This window comes from Anopheles nili, chromosome 3, assembly GCF_943737925.1.
Source record: "Anopheles nili chromosome 3, idAnoNiliSN_F5_01, whole genome shotgun sequence".
Taxonomy (NCBI): domain Eukaryota; kingdom Metazoa; phylum Arthropoda; class Insecta; order Diptera; family Culicidae; genus Anopheles; species Anopheles nili.
The window spans coordinates 50977976-50994933 of record NC_071292.1 but is presented as its reverse complement, the minus strand read 5'-3'; the positions used below and the strand labels follow the sequence as shown (position 1 = coordinate 50994933).

The 16958-nt window shown below is 45.5% G+C and overlaps 3 protein-coding genes and 1 non-coding gene across 4 annotated transcripts; 3 read left to right on the top strand and 1 right to left on the bottom strand.

The window, feature by feature from the left end:
- The first annotated feature begins 2056 nt into the window (after positions 1 to 2056).
- On the top strand, positions 2057 to 9451 carry LOC128722987 (mitochondrial enolase superfamily member 1-like). Its single transcript, XM_053816689.1, has 8 exons — positions 2057 to 2149; positions 2238 to 2456; positions 2554 to 2676; positions 8176 to 8326; positions 8398 to 8555; positions 8625 to 8767; positions 8828 to 8991; positions 9067 to 9451. The coding sequence occupies exons 1-8, from the start codon at positions 2057 to 2059 to the stop codon at positions 9366 to 9368; spliced, it is 1353 nt and encodes a 450-aa protein (XP_053672664.1). The 3' UTR covers positions 9369 to 9451.
- On the bottom strand, positions 4131 to 7423 carry LOC128722986 (inner nuclear membrane protein Man1). Its single transcript, XM_053816688.1, has 3 exons — positions 7182 to 7423; positions 6748 to 7145; positions 4131 to 6650 (listed from the first exon to the last, which is right to left on the bottom strand). Exons 1-3 carry the CDS (start codon positions 7421 to 7423, stop codon positions 4186 to 4188), a joined length of 3105 nt encoding a protein of 1034 aa, XP_053672663.1. The 3' UTR covers positions 4131 to 4185.
- A 440-nt stretch (positions 9452 to 9891) lies between the features above and the next one.
- Positions 9892 to 13948, top strand: LOC128724570 (WD repeat and HMG-box DNA-binding protein 1). The gene is made up of 9 exons (XM_053818294.1): positions 9892 to 9968; positions 10061 to 10298; positions 10362 to 10608; positions 10672 to 11124; positions 11186 to 12087; positions 12155 to 12415; positions 12488 to 12646; positions 13182 to 13298; positions 13424 to 13948. Exons 1-9 carry the CDS (start codon positions 9892 to 9894, stop codon positions 13946 to 13948), a joined length of 2979 nt encoding a protein of 992 aa, XP_053674269.1.
- Trnay-gua (transfer RNA tyrosine (anticodon GUA)) lies at positions 12893 to 12987 on the top strand. Its single transcript has 2 exons — positions 12893 to 12929; positions 12952 to 12987. It is a non-coding gene; the product is annotated as a tRNA-Tyr (tRNA).
- Positions 13949 to 16958: the final 3010 nt, after the last annotated feature.

Here is a 16958-nt window from a genome sequence, read left to right as displayed (position 1 = left end):
AAGAAAAGAAACAAACGTAAGATAGATAGAAGTGGAAGTGAATAACAAGTTGGGAATAACACGAAAAGGATAATCAATGAGTAAACAGACTTGAAATATGGAACCGATGGTACAAGAAAGCAGTGCATTGCAAGGATACTTAATGAAGCGACGGAAAGTATATTTTTCAACTAACCTGTACAGCGCAAACCTCTTACATTTTGAAGTTAAATATTTCTGGCATGAGAGTATTAGAACAGAGTGTGATTGTTGGGTATAGTATTTGATTCGTGAAAAGGTAAGGAAGAGTTTTATGGAAATGGAAATGTAGGAACCGCGTCCTACAGGACGACCAAGCTTGGTGTCCTTAGAAGCAAAACTTTGTTTCTATTCAATACCTTAGACATTGCGATCTAAAACAACCGGCTCAGTTGATTATTTTTTATGAATGTACCCATACCTAACATGCTTGTTAAGCGCTTCATATCACTTGTTTCCTCTAATATGTAGCGTCACAGAGTTAATCTTGGATGTAATCAATTGTTTAATAGCACTGCAACAAAGTTGTATAGTATATTATACAAATGGATCTATGGATCATCCACCTGGAACCGAACATGGATCCTCGAAGGTTCTGGTTGCGGCCAATAATAGCTTTTTAGCTGATCTGAAATCAAGGTGTATGCCTGATAATATGGAGTATAAAGCACAATGAATATCAGCATTTGAACATGGCAAATTCGGAACAAAACATCTTGTTTTCTAACATTTCATAATACATTATCAAATGCAGATCCTGTACATAATCAAATGTTTTTACAAACATGAGAAAATTTATAAAAAAATACCAACTCCCCGTGTGCAGAAAGGCACTATAAAATTATCTAAACAATCTATTCTCAAATATGAATAATATCTGTGGTAGTGAAAAACTAGAGGCAAATGAGAAAAAAGTACATGCATTACTGGGATACACAGACTTTCTCAGATGCAAAACGGTTCGCACGATCAATAGTGAAACCTTTGACGGTGAGAAGGATTTACGACTTGAATGATCTTTGGTGTTTGATTTAAACATATTATATGATAATATAACAAAAGATAGATTATTTTAGGCATGCTACAAATAAACTGTAGACAGTGGATGGGAAATAGAACATGATAGTGAGAAATGCATATTCCACAAACCCGTGGGCTTAACATATTTACAGAAAGAACTTACGTCATACGTACACAAGCCGGCATTCGATAAATTTGAGAATTTCCTCTACATGAAATATTAATTGCCAACTGCGAGGAAAAAAAAGTTGGGAACAGGGAAACGAACTATTGAACAGGAATTGTAATCATTTTCGAGCATAAGTCTTGTACATTTTCACATCCGCCCTTATACAAACACTAGTATCCTGTCATGAGGTCTTCTCAGATGTCTCTTTTATCATTGGATTTCATTGAACATCATTCAACACATCTCCAATATTTGATCAATTTATCTGATTTATTTTAGTATGAATTCCACTTTTTTGCTTACAATGTTTACAAGATTTCAATTCATTTCGTGAAAAAATCACACATGTGAAAATTTGAAAGCATCACTCAAAATAAACAGGATGAGATACTAAATATTCATATTCATAGAATCATCACGAGAATGTTTACTTACTATTCTATAGAAGTGATTATTAACACTATTGAGAAAGATAATTCTAAAACGAGCAATTAAACCATTTTTATCACACCCCTGTTCTAACTAGTAATATCAGCGCTTATTTTAGCTTCAGACGCGTTGCAAATTTACTTGTAAAGCAAACATACCTTATTATTCTATAAATATGTGTATTTAATCGTACATTACATGTAGCGCCTAACGGTTGAAGTGATAAGAACATTTGAATGTCATATATCGCCTACTACCACCACCGAATGCTTTGAGATGCACCAGTTTTATACACAGCGATGCTCTCGCGGTCTGACATAAATAGAGTTACCGCTGATAACGATTACTGTCATCTGCTGTACGGCTTTGGGGTGCGTAGTGTAGTGTTGTGCCCGTTTCGTGTGTAAATATCACATCATGATGGAGAAAGATCGTTGTCTAAACATTACCACCCTTGCGGCAAAGGACATCCGCTGGCCAACGTCACTGGGGGCTCACGGCTCCGATGCTATGGTATGTATCCTTGCCGAAGGATCCTCAAGCACCACTGAAACGATAGTCTTACGACACAATCGACAATTGATCTTTGCTATCCGCTTAGCATACGGATCCGGACTACTCGTGTGTTTATGTGACGATCTCAACGGCAGAAGGTCCTACCGGATACGGCATGACGTTCACACTCGGCCGTGGGACGGATATCGTCCTGCTTGCCGTTCGTTCGATGAAGCGCTTTGTCGAGGGTCGCACGACAGCTAGCATTTTCGAACGTTTTGGCCAGTTCTGGCGTGAAATAACGAGCGATTCTCAGCTCCGATGGGTAGGTTGCACGATAACTTACCTAACACGTAGTGAGCGTTGTACCGTTGGATTAGTCCTGTTTGTAATAGAATACGACAATATGTTTTTCTGTACAGATCGGACCCGAGAAGGGTGTCACCCATCTGGCGGTAGCAGCGATCGTCAATGCTCTGTGGGACCTTTGGGGTCGTATCCGGTGTAAACCCGTGTGGAAGCTGCTAGCGGAGATGGAACCAGAGGTAGGTGAACCAATAATAATCAACAATTCATTTAATTCATTTTTCGTACAAACAAGTTCTTTTTTATTCTTCCTGGGTATATTCCGGGTTCCATAATTGTTTCTTTTTTTTGGGGGGGATCTGTCATATATCCGTACAACATAAAACGTGTAACTTCCGCGTTACACAATCATGGGCAAGCGTGTTGTGCGCTGGATAATCATCTGGTTAAACGTTTTCCAAATACATAACGTACGTACTAAAGAAATTGCACGAAATCATCAAACAGTCCCGAATACGTTATGTACGAACGGGGTTTTTATGTTGAACTTTCCTCGGTTAGCATTGTTAGCCACGGTTGATAAAACTCATCTCATTTGATACCCTGCACCAATAGAACCCCTTCGTGTAAGCAGCTCTTGCTTAGTTAAATACATTTCGCCTTTCTAACAACTATATTCGCGGTCTTGTCCTTGCGCTTTAGTACCTTCTTTTTTTCTAATTTAAATGTTTCCACTTCCTTTCCATGCGATACTTTTTAAACAACACACCTAGTGAGTTATTTACTTACAAACAAACAGAACAAATAATGTTGTATACTTGGGTGTGAGTGTGTATATAAATCTGTAATCAATATTCAACAAAATGTTCACCTGACCACCCCCCACAAAATTGCAGATATTGTTACAACATTTTGCCCTCCTATCCAATGTAAGCTCGTCTGAACAAACCAAAAGAGTAACATAAAGTAGAACAAACGATTACACTCAGGACTGTTCACTGAGATTTTCATTAGTGTGATTTTGTTTAACGTCCCTTTGCACGCGATCCTGTGTTTTTTGTTCTTCTTCCTCTCACTTTATTTTCCCTTCTGCTTTTGGCGACATTGGTTCTCGCACACAGCATTTTCCATTAACTAACCTACATAAAGCCATCGTTACGCGTCGAACGGGAAGGCCAATTAGAGCTTCACCTGCTTATCTGCTATGAAAATCTTCACAACTCCAGTACCCCACATGTGTTGCGCCCTGCATATTTCTCGCTCGTTTCGCTCGCGAACCTCATCTACTACCGTCCTCTAAAGAAAATGCTGCGTACGCCGCCTCGCGTGTGGTTTTTGGGGGTGGGGAAATTTATTAAAAATAACAATCCAAACAGTTAGTACTCTCCTTTTCTCCGAAAAATTTTGCGCAATGAAAAAGTATTGTGTGTAAAAAACGCGTAACAGTAAAACGGGATATTAAATGATAAAGTAAATGGCAAAAATGCTCCCGTCGGACGCTAGGCGCTAATCATGACGCTGCCAGAACAGGGGATGATGGGTGAAGCTGGCCGTGAACATGAGAAAAAGGACGTTTTGTCACTCGAACCCGGCTTCACCCGGGGTTCTGCCTTACTTTTCGCGTACGCGTCCGTGCTGTGTTAGTGATGGTTAATATCCTTAGAGGCAGATCTCCTCACGTTCGATAGGGCGCCGTACCACTTTCCTCCTCCCGCCTCCTGGTGGTGCACAGTTTCGGCGTCGCTTTATTAGTCGTCCTCCTGCTCATCTTCCCGATGCTCGTCTTGTCCGTTGGCTCTTCGTCGCATCTCTGCCAACGGTCCGGATCGACGGCCAACGTTTCGGCGGCTGTTGTTACCAGACCTAGCGTCCACTGCCATCAGTTCCTCCTCATCCTCCTCGTCTTCTTCTTCGTCCTCGTCACCATCGCCTTCGCCTTCCTCGTACTCTTCAGGATCGGTGTCGAGATCTTCGTTCATTGTACGACTACCACCTCCCGCTTTGCTGCCGTTGGCCGAAAAGCGTCGACCCGCGCCGGCTGGGCCTCCATTATTGTTCAGTCCGAGCTGATGGCTCATGGAGGAGTTGTTCTTGTTCGATGGTTTCAAGCAAGCTGGACCCGACAAGGACCTTGGGAATCGCTGCAGGTACCGCTCGAGCCGCAAAAACTTGATCGACACCAGACGATTGTCGAACCACCATCCGTTAATCTCGTCGTGCACGATCCCAGCATCCTTTGCCGAAGCGCATCGCACATATACGCAGCAGCTGCTACGGTCAAGCTGGATGTCGTAGATCTTGCACCGACCGCCCACCTTCTCCAGGATGGCATCTTGCACGATTGTCTTCAGGTTTGGATCGTTTACCTCGTACTTGTCGAACATCTGCCGGATTTTGAGGCACGGTGTCGGCGGATCGTGGATCTTGTTGCTGTTGTCGAAAGCCGGGCTTTGCCATTTCTTTGTGCACGGACCGCTTACTGGAGAAGCCGGGGAACCACTTAGGCGCCCACTACTCCCGGGACCAGCAGCACCGGGTACGGTGGCAAGCGGGGCAGTATCGATCCAGCGCATCATTTTGAAATCCTCGCCGCCGATCGTACCGACCTCGAACGCAATTCGGCTCTCGTGTTGCTCCAGGAAGCTAAGCGCTTCATTCCAAACCCACCCGAGCCGACGCCGGTTGTCCATACCAAGCAGACGATCCCGCAGGTGATTGATCACGACTCCTGCTTGTGACGCCGCCGTATCCTTTCCGGTCATTGCGGCATCGGACGCGTTCACCGCCGCCTGGCTAACGGCGTGCAGTATCTCACTGATAAGTCTATTCACTTGGTCACGCCGCCTCTGCTTCACGTGCATCACGAACTTAAAGAAGTACTTAGCAACGATCACAACGATCGCCGTCAACGCTAATCCGCCCACGATGACGAAGAACTTTTGAAACTTGTTGTAGATCATACACGTGAAGGGCAGCTTCGGTTTGAAGATCGTGAAATGGTTCGTCTTGGCGGAGCGGTGCTCGAGAACTTGCTCATACGTCATCGGTTCGCCACCGGCGTCACAGTGGTTGATGCGCCACTGCGGGTTCCGATCGATCAGATACTCCATCGCATGCAGGTGGCGCGTTAGCTGCGGTATCAACACGGACGGGGAGTACTCCTTGGCATATTTAAGCACCTCGCCGGCCGACATCAGCCCCGATTCGGCCGTGTCCCCATCGCGCCGACAATGATGCCGCTCGACGCGGAGCTTCAGTTCGTTGCCAATTAGTTTGAGCAGTTCCAGGGCCGGTTCGACGTCCGCTGGCAGGACGCACTTGGTGGCATCCTGCTGACTCCCGCCGTGCTCGCAGAGCTCGTAACGCGTGTCGATTGAGTTGAGCGTGCTGGCCAGATCGGTGCTAATGGTCATGTACATGAACGCGACGGACACCAGAAACACCACCAGCAGGCAGAGCAGGGCACACGGGATGAAGGTTTGCTTGAAACCGTAATCCTCATCGAGCTTTGCGATCAGGTTCCCGATCGTCGCCCGGAACGGTATGCTCGACGGATCCGGCGAGGGTTGTGCGTGCGTCACAATATCGTTCTCATTGAACTCGTTCGATCCCGACAATCGACTGTACCGTTGGCGGATGTGATTTCCGGCGATGATGGAACCGGGCGACCCAAGCGGAACGGAACCACCGGGCACACCTCCCAGCATGCCCTTGCTGTTCAACAGATGCGGGTGGCCACCAGTCCGCAATGGATGGTGCAGTAAACCGCCCGCGGGTACCGGCTGCTGATGGAAAGCAAGTGGTCGCAAATGGTGCAATTGGCTTGTGGGGGCGCTGTATCGCGGGGAGGTTGCCGGTGCGACTCCTCCGGCATTATTGACGCTCCTGCGGCCGATGATGCCACCTATGGCACTGTTGAAGTTTTCGTGCGACACCGTTTCTCCGCGCAGCTGCATCAACCGCTTCGTGTATTCGCTGACGTACGGCGAATCTACCGTACTAGCAGTACCTCCCGACGTTCCGGTACCGTTCGAGCCGTTCGAATCGTTCAGCATGATACTGCCACCACTGCTGTTGTTATTTTCTGCTCCGCTACTACCGGCGTTGCTGTACATGCTGCTGTTTGCGGATGGCGGTGTAATGTTTCCCGCGGAAAGGGCCGTCTTCCGGAACAAGGAGCTGTGCGAAGCGGATGTCCCAGTCGTTCCACCACCTACAAGATACAATGCATGCGTATATAAGGACCATTGCGATAAACCACTTTACTACGCCTGTGTGAACGGGTCACGAGGTATAAGCGAAGACCTTACCATAGCTTCGAAGTGATCCCGATCCTACAGCACCTCCCCCTCCGCTTCCACCACGCAGCAAAGACGATGGGTAGTCCTCGTCTTCGTTGTCGTGCACAATGAGCGGAGAGATGTAGATGGAACTGCCGCCGGTTGGCGAAAGTGTTGCCTTCTTATTGCTATTGCCGGTTGTGACTGCGAAACGGTGATGATTAGGACCGGCACCGTTAGCTCCGGCAAAAGTGTTGCCACTAAGATTGTGCTGCTTGGACGCTGCTGGTGATGATATGCTGCTGACGGTGAGGCGGGACACAGATGGCCGGACGGATGCTGGTGGAGGCATCGACACGGGTTGTCCTCCCGTTGGGCCCACGGTGGCGCGTTGGTTACGTGCGGAGCGGGTCGAACTGGAGGACGTACTACTGGTGATGCTGCTGCTGTTGCTGCTTGTATACATTTTCCTTTGCGCCAGGGTCGCCTTCGGACCACCGTCGTTGTTGTCCGACTCCTCACCTGAGCTATACCGCGCGGCCTTCGACGATTCGCGGCGCATCTTCTGATTTTCGCTTTCGATGTGGTGGCGCAGCTTTTTTATCAGAATATTGCGCGTGGTGTACGTTACCGGGAGATTCGGAAACCCGGACTGCATCAACCGAAGCCGCAGCTCATCGTCCGCGAGCTGATCCAGATTGTCCATGCCCGATGGATGTGGCTGCGTACTTTCTCGTATGCTCCCACCGAATGGAATAAACTTTTCGTCTCGAATTTCGCGGGACGCTACCTCCGCGCGCGCTTCACCGATTCCGACAAATCGAATCTTTTCGCACTTACACCGCAGAAAACTACGGCACCTTCGCGTTTGCACAGTTACTAATCGTTGGGGCGCGGGCCAACACACGCTAAAGTGCGCGATACATGATTTTTTCTAACTTGTTGCTTGGAAAAATCTTGGAATCGCGTTCATGTTCTTCCTTTTCTTCTTCTTGAGATTATATCCTCAGCGGGCTAAGATGACCGTACGAATCGCGGAACCGTCCTTTCCTTTTTGCACTAGCGCTTAAGGTGCTATGTTTATCATGTCTTATCTCTTTCTTACTTTGGTCTGCTTTAGTGCTCTGTCAAACAGCACGGCTATTTCGCTGGGTTGAGTTCTCATTTTCCATTTATCATCTGCTTATAGTTCGTTGTGATTCTGCTTTTGTTTGCTTTCTGGATTTCATTTAACGATTCCAGTTTAAGAAAAGATCATTTTTATTTCGTTAGTTTCAAAATGCTTAACATATTGTGCTGTTTTGCAACTAAATTTGTTCATTCGGCTGTTTCGGAACTAGGTTTATAATCCCATAGAGTTGAGTTCTTTACTTTGTTAACATACAACGATTTGTTTTTCAGTTGTTAGCTGCTTTTGGTATGCCATCGTTCACGGGATTTTCGTTTCTTGATTTGTAGGAACTAGTATCAACGATAGATTTTCGCTACATCGAAGATGTTATTACACCAGAAGAAGCCGTAGCATTTCTCCATGAAACGAAGGCCACACGGAACGAGCGCATTGAGTTCTTAGTAAAAAATGGATACCCAGCATATACTACACAAATAGGCAAGAACAAAGTTGTACTATCAACTCAGCTAAGAGATATAACAATGATTTATTTTAAAATTGCTCCCCAGGATGGCTTGGGTATAGCGATGATACGATACGCGGATTGTGTCGTAAGTATTTAAAGGCTGGTTTCAAAGCTTTCAAAACGAAAGTAGGCCAGGATTTGCAGAACGATATTAAACGTTGCCAATTGATACGAGACGAAATCGGTTGGGAGAATCAGTTGGTGGGTAATATAACGAAATAGACAGATTAACAGATGTATTCACAAAGATTGCTTTGCACAACATTGCAGATGATTGACGCCAACCAAACGTGGAATGTCCCAACGGCTATCGATTGGGTAAAGAGCTTGAAAGATTTTAAGCCGCTGTGGATTGAAGAGCCCACATCTCCGGACGATGTGTTAGGTCATGCCAAAATCGCAGAAGCATTGAGGTGCCTAGCTGGATGTAAGAATAATAATAGAAGACGCTGTAATATTTTCCATCTCCACAGAGAACATTCAATTGGGGTAGCGACAGGAGAGATGTGTTGCAATCGCGTGATGTTCAAACAATTCATGCAGGCTAATGCGCTCGAGTTTTGTCAGATTGATTCCGCTCGTATTGGAGGGATCAATGAAATATTATCCGTCTATTTGATGGCCAAAAAGTTTAAAGGTTATATTTCGATGCCTTATAAATGGCTGTATGAGAGAATAAGAACACTGAACTGATAGTTGATTGCTCTTTCAGTGAAAGTGTGTCCTCATGCCGGTGGTGTCGGGCTATGCGAAATGGTGCAACATTTGCAAATGTGGGATTATTGCTCCGTGTCGTGTACAATGGAGGAACGCATGATAGAATTCGTCGATCAGCAGCACGATCAGTTCGTGTACCCAGCAGCGATCAACGAAAAGGCATGCTACATAGCACCAAGAGATCCTGGATATTCGACGGAGCTAAAAGAGGATGCAATTCAACAGTTTGAATATCCAAATGGAACGGAATGGAAACGTCTGTTCGATGAAGCTATTTTCCTGCGAGAAACTTATTAACAATGTTTACAGTTTAAAAAAATATTTTCAAAGTAATTATATTTAATCTAGGTTATTTGAAAATCATCAAAATAATTTCTAACTTCGACTAAACTATTTGAAATTAAGTAATCAAAGATGCGAAAACAATGTAATCAACGACCTCCATATGCCATAGGCGTTAGATTTGAAAACATCGTATTGAAGTTTGTAGTTGACATTTGTCACGTCAGATCGTGTCAGTGCGTGCGCGGGATTGATTTGGAGGGAAACGGTGCTAGCGAATATGTTTTGATGGTCAATTTAAACTATACCAACTCGTTTCTTATTTTGTTAGTAACACTTGTCTAGTTAAAATAAAGCTCAACATCCTTAAAAAAGGTATGTAATAGTCTGTTTATTACACATTCGAATGTAAACTAATGTTTATGTTTTTGATGTGTTGATGTAATGCTTAGTGACTGAGTTTTAACGAAATTTTGCTTTATTTTTCAGCTTCCTTGTGCGAAAAGATTTGTTGCTGCTCAGTTTATTTGCGCTAATCATGCCATTTAAGCGATCACCGATGCGGTATGCTCATATTATGGGCTACACCAGTGTTGCCTACCAGGAAGATGGAAAGTAAGTATGGGGATATTGCTACCATCAATGTAGAAGCTGAAGGGCTATGAATACGATATTGGCATGTAATAATTGCTCACCTTCGCTTTTAGCTGCATTATTAGCGTGGGATATGATGGAGATTTCCGTATATGGAACGGTATCGGCGACGACGATCCTCCGACTGTGTGTGTCGGCGAGCATGTGTGGTGTGCCTTGCAGTACGACGACCGTGTGTTGCTGGCCACCGACCTGAACACGGTACAGGGATATAAATATCCTTCATTGCACAAGGATGGAATTGAGTTTCGTTTCACCGCATTTGTTACGTGCATAGCTAAATGCGAATCGGTAAGCTAGTTAGAGATGAAGTACATCGTATGAACATCGACTTATCAACTAAAATCATTTCAGCACATTGCTGCCGGTTCGGAAGATGCAACCATTAAAATTGTATCGAAGCTCAACGGAGAACAGCATGATTTGGAAAACGTAGGAGGGCCTGTGCTGAGCATAGATGTCAGCAAGAACAATCTTTTCGCAGCCAGTATTGGCGACGGAAGACTGTGTATTTGGGAAGTGAAGCTTGGTTCCGTGGAGTTGAAGAAAACCTTAGAGGGGTTTCCCAAGGTGAAAAGCTTCGAAGCAGCCGTGTATTTTTGTGAGTATTTTTTTAATTTTTTTGTGCATCATATATATTTACGCATCATATACATTTCCGCAGCATCGCCTTCCTTCGAACCAAACACGGGGTCGCGACTTGCATACCCAATTGGGAAAGAGGTAATCGTTCTCAACACCGTCACCTGGGAAGTGGTGAAGAAATTCACCAATTCAAAACTATATTCCGACTTGACGGTGTGTCGTTTCTCTCCCATGGGAGATTATGTGGCAGCGGGCAGTGCTACGGGAGAAATCGTCATTTGGGATTATGAAACGGGCAAACCCGTCGCAGGTGATGATCTGCATGACGGAAATGCTGTTACGAAAATCGTGTGGAATCCAAAGAACAACGGCGAGCTGGCTATTTCAGATGCTAACGGGCAGGTTGGCACGATATCAGACATTTTCATTGAAGCCGACGAGGAAGATGAAGACGGAAATGATATTGTAGCGAGAGCTGAGAAAGAGACTGAAGACGACAATGATGAGGCGTTCGATGATCTTTTCGTCGCGTGTAAGGATGATTGTTTTGGGTGGAGTAATAGTATGAATCTATAGTATTCGTTTGGTTTTAGATCCAAAGACTGGAAACAACAAAAATGATGCAGAAGACGATGATGAACAGAACGAAAATTGTATCGAGCTAGAAAAGTTAAAATCACAGATTATGGGCGCGACTCAGAAATCCGACGTGCAGTCCGATGTCGATGAAGACGAAGATGATCGTGGTACAGTACTTAGTGAACGTGCTTTAGTCGCAAAATCCTTTCCTCAGCAGTGCCCATTTCAACCGGGGGCTAGCCCTTACTCGTTGGAGCATTGCTATCTGGTCTACAACCACGTCGGGGTTGTGCGTAGACACGCAACAGATAAGGAAAATTCAATTGAGGTGGAGTTTCATGACTCCCAGCAACACCACGGCATCCATCTGAACAACTATCTGAACCACACGATGGCGGGATTGAGCGAAACCGTACTGGCGATGGCTTGTCCTAGCGAGGATGGCAACCCCAGCAAAGTGGTTTGCATCAACCAGGCCGGATTCGGGAATCGTGAATGGACTTACACAATGCCAGGCTGCGAAGAAATCATCGCCATAACCGCATCAGATAAAATAGTCGTCGTTGCCACTGATAGCCGTCTGATACGGGTTTATACGGCGCGAGGAACGCAAAGAGAAGTGATAACGGTGGCAGGACCCATCGTTGCCCTAGCCGCATATGGGGATCATTTTCTTGTTGCGTTTCATAGCGCCCCCGCAAACGAGGATCAGCACATCAGCTTGATGATTGTCACGTGCGTGAATTTTAAATTGCGCTGCCGTGAGGTGCGCGTTCCCCTAACGGCCGCCTCGGAGCTCCGGTGGATTGGATATTCCGATCGAGGATCACCTGTTGTGTTTGACACGGCGGGTATGTTGAATATTTATCACGCCGCCTCCAATCTCTGGTTACCGATTTACCATGCTGAGAATTTGGTTAGTAAAAACATTGTGCAAGCTAATTCTTACGAAACTGGCAGTTAGTTAGTTTTTCTTGTTGTAGCCGTCCAAAGGGGCCTCGGATAACCTGTTCATCATCAAAGTAGTGGAATCGATGCAACACGTTCAGCTGATCTTATGTCGAGGATCCAAATATCCATTGACTAACCCCAAACCTATTCCGGTAGAGGTGAAATTTTCACTTCCCATGTGCGATATGGACACCGAGAAAGATTGTCTGGAGGATGAATTGGTGCGCTCACTGTACCTTAAAGTAAATGATTCTGATAAACTGCTGAAGGAAACGGCTGTCAAATTATTTGCGGTATGTTATGAACCACTCCTATTGTATTTATTCAGCGAATGTAATATGAATATCTTTTCTTCTGTTAATTAGCTGGCCTGCAAAAATGAAAGCGAACAACGAGCGAAAGAATTGGTGGAAACGATTGCCTCGAGTCAGCTGATCCCCTTGGTTATTAAGTATGCGAGCAAAATCCGTCGTTATCATTTGGCAGAAAGCTTAGCTCCTTTGCTTGCTAACTTCCAGGAACAGGTAATGGATTTAATTATATGAATGTACGTTTAATTATAAGTACGGTTTATTCTTAGTCTTTAAGGAGCAAGATCGTTAGGCGATATTTATATGTTGCATTTCTTACATACAATATGTTCACGTTGATTTCATGCAAGTCATCGTGGCATGCAATATAAAGTATGCATGCAAGAACAGCCTTGAGTTGAAGCAAATAGGTCGTTGGAAATGTGTTAAAGAAGCGCGTGTGCGTGAGTGGTTGTCAAGCCTTCGATAGCTCAGTTGGTAGAGCGGTGGACTGTAGAAGCGAGTTGAATGCAATAGTAATCCATAGGTCACTGGTTCAAATCCGGTTCGAAGGATGACGAAAGCTTTTTTTTACATATACAACTTTTTTTTCTTTTACCTCTTTGTACCATATAAGTAATAACTTTTTTTCTATTTAAACTACTACAATATGCATTTCAAAACTTTGTTAGGCTGCGGAACTTGAATAAGAAATGTTCTTACCAACTATTATCGTTTATTATATCGATTATTAAATTGTTTTCTATAGGAAGTTCAAGAGGAAAAATTGGAGCAGGAAAGCATCCGTGAAAGTACAGCCATCGTAGCCGAACTGGAGCACATCAATCTTGAGGCGATTACGAAGAAGGACACTACACCAAAAATAGTGAGTAAGAATAGTGTCGCCCTCAGCTCGGCGCAAATGGCAATTTGCCAGCTGATGCTTTCTCGCATTCCCATAGCTAGGAGGTATATTTCATGCTTCTATTTTGCGATCTCTACTCTCTCCAGAAACCGCTTCCAGTTGGCACGCGAAAGTCGAGCAATCCATTCCGCAAAACGATGACCGCGGACGATGGAAGATCATCACCCGCATCGTCCCTGAGTCATGCCGGTGCCAACAGCAGTAATCCCTTGGAACATTTAACCGGCAAAGCGATAGGATTCTCGGGCATGGGCACCAGCAGTCCGAGCTTGGGTAGTTCACTCGCTTCATCGACCGAAGGGGGGCAGGATGAAAACCGTCCCCAGAACAGCGGTACACCCGCTGGAGGCGGCATAAAATTTCTTCCTTGGTTCGAGCAGCACCAGGAAAGGCTACAAAAGCAGCATCCGGGGGTCGCGGAGGCGGATCTGATCAAAATAGGCATGCGTGAGTACAAGACACATCATCAGAAAACGCCAGCACTGTCATCGGGGACGGGCACGGAACACGACTCTCCAAAGGTGTCCGAGAAGCGGAAACTGGACGACAGTGAGCAGCCAGAAAGTGGAGTTTCAAAGCTCGCAAAGTTTGGCTTTGTAAAAACAAGCTGAAGGTGCTGGCTCTTAGAAGAACAGAAACATCAGAAAAGGGTCGGCCAAGTCATAGGTTATTATCTGCTGCATTTGCGCGTTAGAATAGCAGGTATCGGAAGAAGAAAATCGATGTAATCATTAGTTTGTAGTCAGTTTGAACCATTCTGCACATATCCACAAGTACGTAGGGGAAAAAAAAGCAATCTTTGTTGCCTCGTCCTCAACCCGTATCCTCTTGGGGATGGGCATCACCACGGAACACGTGGAAGGAGAACCGTTGAATGCGATCAAAAGAGGATAGATAAAATTGAACACGCACGAGCGTTTCGATGCCAGCGGCCATTAGGATAGGTATTGTTGTTATAGGCCATGGGCACTCAATCATCAACGACAAGCGTGTTAGCTGCGACGCGCGCACATATGGAAAAGAAGGGCTAGGTTTAGTGAGAGCAGATTCCACCACGTAGACACATACTTGCTCCCTTACATTTCCTGCTCCTTTCGCTGGAGCGTGTGAATGGTTGGCGCGTTTTAGAGTCGATTTGTCACGGGAACTACGGGAAGAAGCGACATTTGGTGGCGTGCACCGAAAATCGATCATATCAATTATGAACCGTCGACTCATCATATCCCTTCCGGCACACGAGCTAATTGGAAATCGGCGGATCAATCGATTTATATTTGTGATTGGTCGATGAAACAGCTAATTCATCACCAAGCCAAACAAGCTGCTGTTCCTTGCCCTCAACGCGGTACACACATCCAACGGGGATTTTGTGGCCAACATTGAGCGGGACTCGAAAAAGGGTCCAAATCCTTTCGTGTTCGGATTGAAGGATGTGCTCTTGAAAAGGAGATGCGTGCCTTATTGAAGTCGTGTGTGCGCCTGTCATGTACGTACCATGGTTGATTGAATTCAATTTCCTCGTGTTTTCCCCCGTGTAGTCCTTGTTCTCCCCGTCTTCCTTGCTTCTCCCTAGGAAAAACGGGGGAAATGATGGAACGAAATGGAACGCTGCACCGCTTCGTAAAGATTAATTGTAAGTGAGATACGCTTCAGCAGCGGGCAGCGGTTTTGCATTTGCATTTCCGTTCCACCTGGCTCTGTGACGTGAGAAGTCATGAAGATGGAAACAAAAAAGCAACAACTCCAAGGACCGTTTAATCGTCCTGAACTCCAGCAACCGGCTATAATTTATATCCCATTCTACGCCATTCTCCGGTACATTTGATGTTGCATTTCGTGGAGTACACACTTCAATTAATCTACTTGTGGGCAACTGTGGCAAAAGTGTTAATCGTTTACATGCGTTTTTTGTGTGTGGTTCCGAATGCGGTCCCATAAAGCGCGCTTTTCAGTTAATGATACGCACAGATGGGGCGTTCTCATTGCATCGCCATCTCAATAGTGGCGCGTAGTGTAATTAATGGTTCATTCGGTTTGATTAATCATGTGCCGCTGCTATCGTTTTTTTTTTAAATTAAAGAAATGTTAAAATTTGTCAAACATTAAACCATCCTTTGCCCTTTTATGCCTTTTCCGCTACGTTAGTGTGAAAAGTTCAATCAAATCCGCCGAGTGTTAATATCACCATGCTCGTAAGTGTGCGCGGTACGTCCATCCCCGGTCTAAGACCCCGGTCGCAGTGATATATCGGTCGTGCGCGAGTGTTATTTGTGCTTTATTTACTGTGCGTTTTCCCGCGAAGTAGTGACTTATGCAACTCAAGCCCTCTCGGAAAAGTGTTACGGACCGCCAGTTTAAATGTGAGTGTGCGTGTGTGTGTGCGTGCTGGTTTTATTTAACACGTTGTGCTAGTTGTGTGATTGCGGCTAATGGTGGCTCCATGTGCCGGGAAGTGAGAACACACACCCCCATCAACGCTTGTTCCGGCGCCTGGCAGAGGAAGAAGCAGCCACAACAGAACCCAACCCTGAAGCCACCGTTCACGTGGGATCCGTTCGTGCGCTCGGGTAAGTACCCGTGGGAGAGTTTGAGTTTGATGGGAAAGTTCTTTAAAAATCCAACAGGCACCCCTTCAACTTGCTTTTGCGGTAGATCGTTGCGCCGTATCTAGATGGATGGTAGCCGCGGTTCGTCCGCGTGAGAAATTAAGATGAGGGGGGGAGAGAAGAGATTAGAGAACGAATCGGGTGAGGTTGTTGATAAAGGTCGCAGTGTGAGAACCGTACAGTTTTGGGTTTTGGTTTGGGGGAAAAAATAAACACATCGAAAAGTCAAGTTGGGAAAGCTTCAAACACTGCGTCAGGTTTGTAAAGTTACATTAAATTTAGATTTAGCTGGCGATGTTCCACTTTGCATGAGTCCACGAAACCAGAGTAAAAAAAACATTCGCACCCCCTGGGAACATTCCAGGAAGGTCCACACCGAATGCATATCCTGATAAATCCTGTGACACAATATTGCCCACGTTACGGCCACGATACGAGGGTGATCCATTATGAGGTGATCATTTTTTGGTATGTGTGTGTGTGTAATTTTCCCATGCACCACGTAGAGGGTATTAAACATAAACCGACTATCTGTTTGTACCACGACGGCAGGTTGCTGCGGTAATTATAATTGCTTCCCACGAAATCGTCCTTTTTTCATCCCTCTCGACGCATATTTCCTTCCCGACTTGCTGCTGTTTATTCGTTTTGCAAATCGTCATCGGAGAGCGACCGACGAACAGGAAAAAAAATCACACACTACTCCCTCTCGTCCGGTAGGAACATTTAAATATAAGTCAACCAAGCGGAGAACAGCAAAAAAAATCACCCAAACAGGCCGAGGGGTATAAAGGTGATATGGGATGCAATTAATGCGTTTTCCTATGCACCCAATCGAGCGAGCTCGCCGAAAAGCCAACGCGGCGGCACTATATTGTCCCCTTGGCGGGTTTTGGTCCGTTTTTGCGCGCAACCCCTTGGGATAGTTTCGTTCCCTGTTTTCCCAATCCCACGATTACGCCGGTGTGGTGGTTCCGCCGACGAGGAGCCTTTCCGTGGGACTTTCCGATGGTGC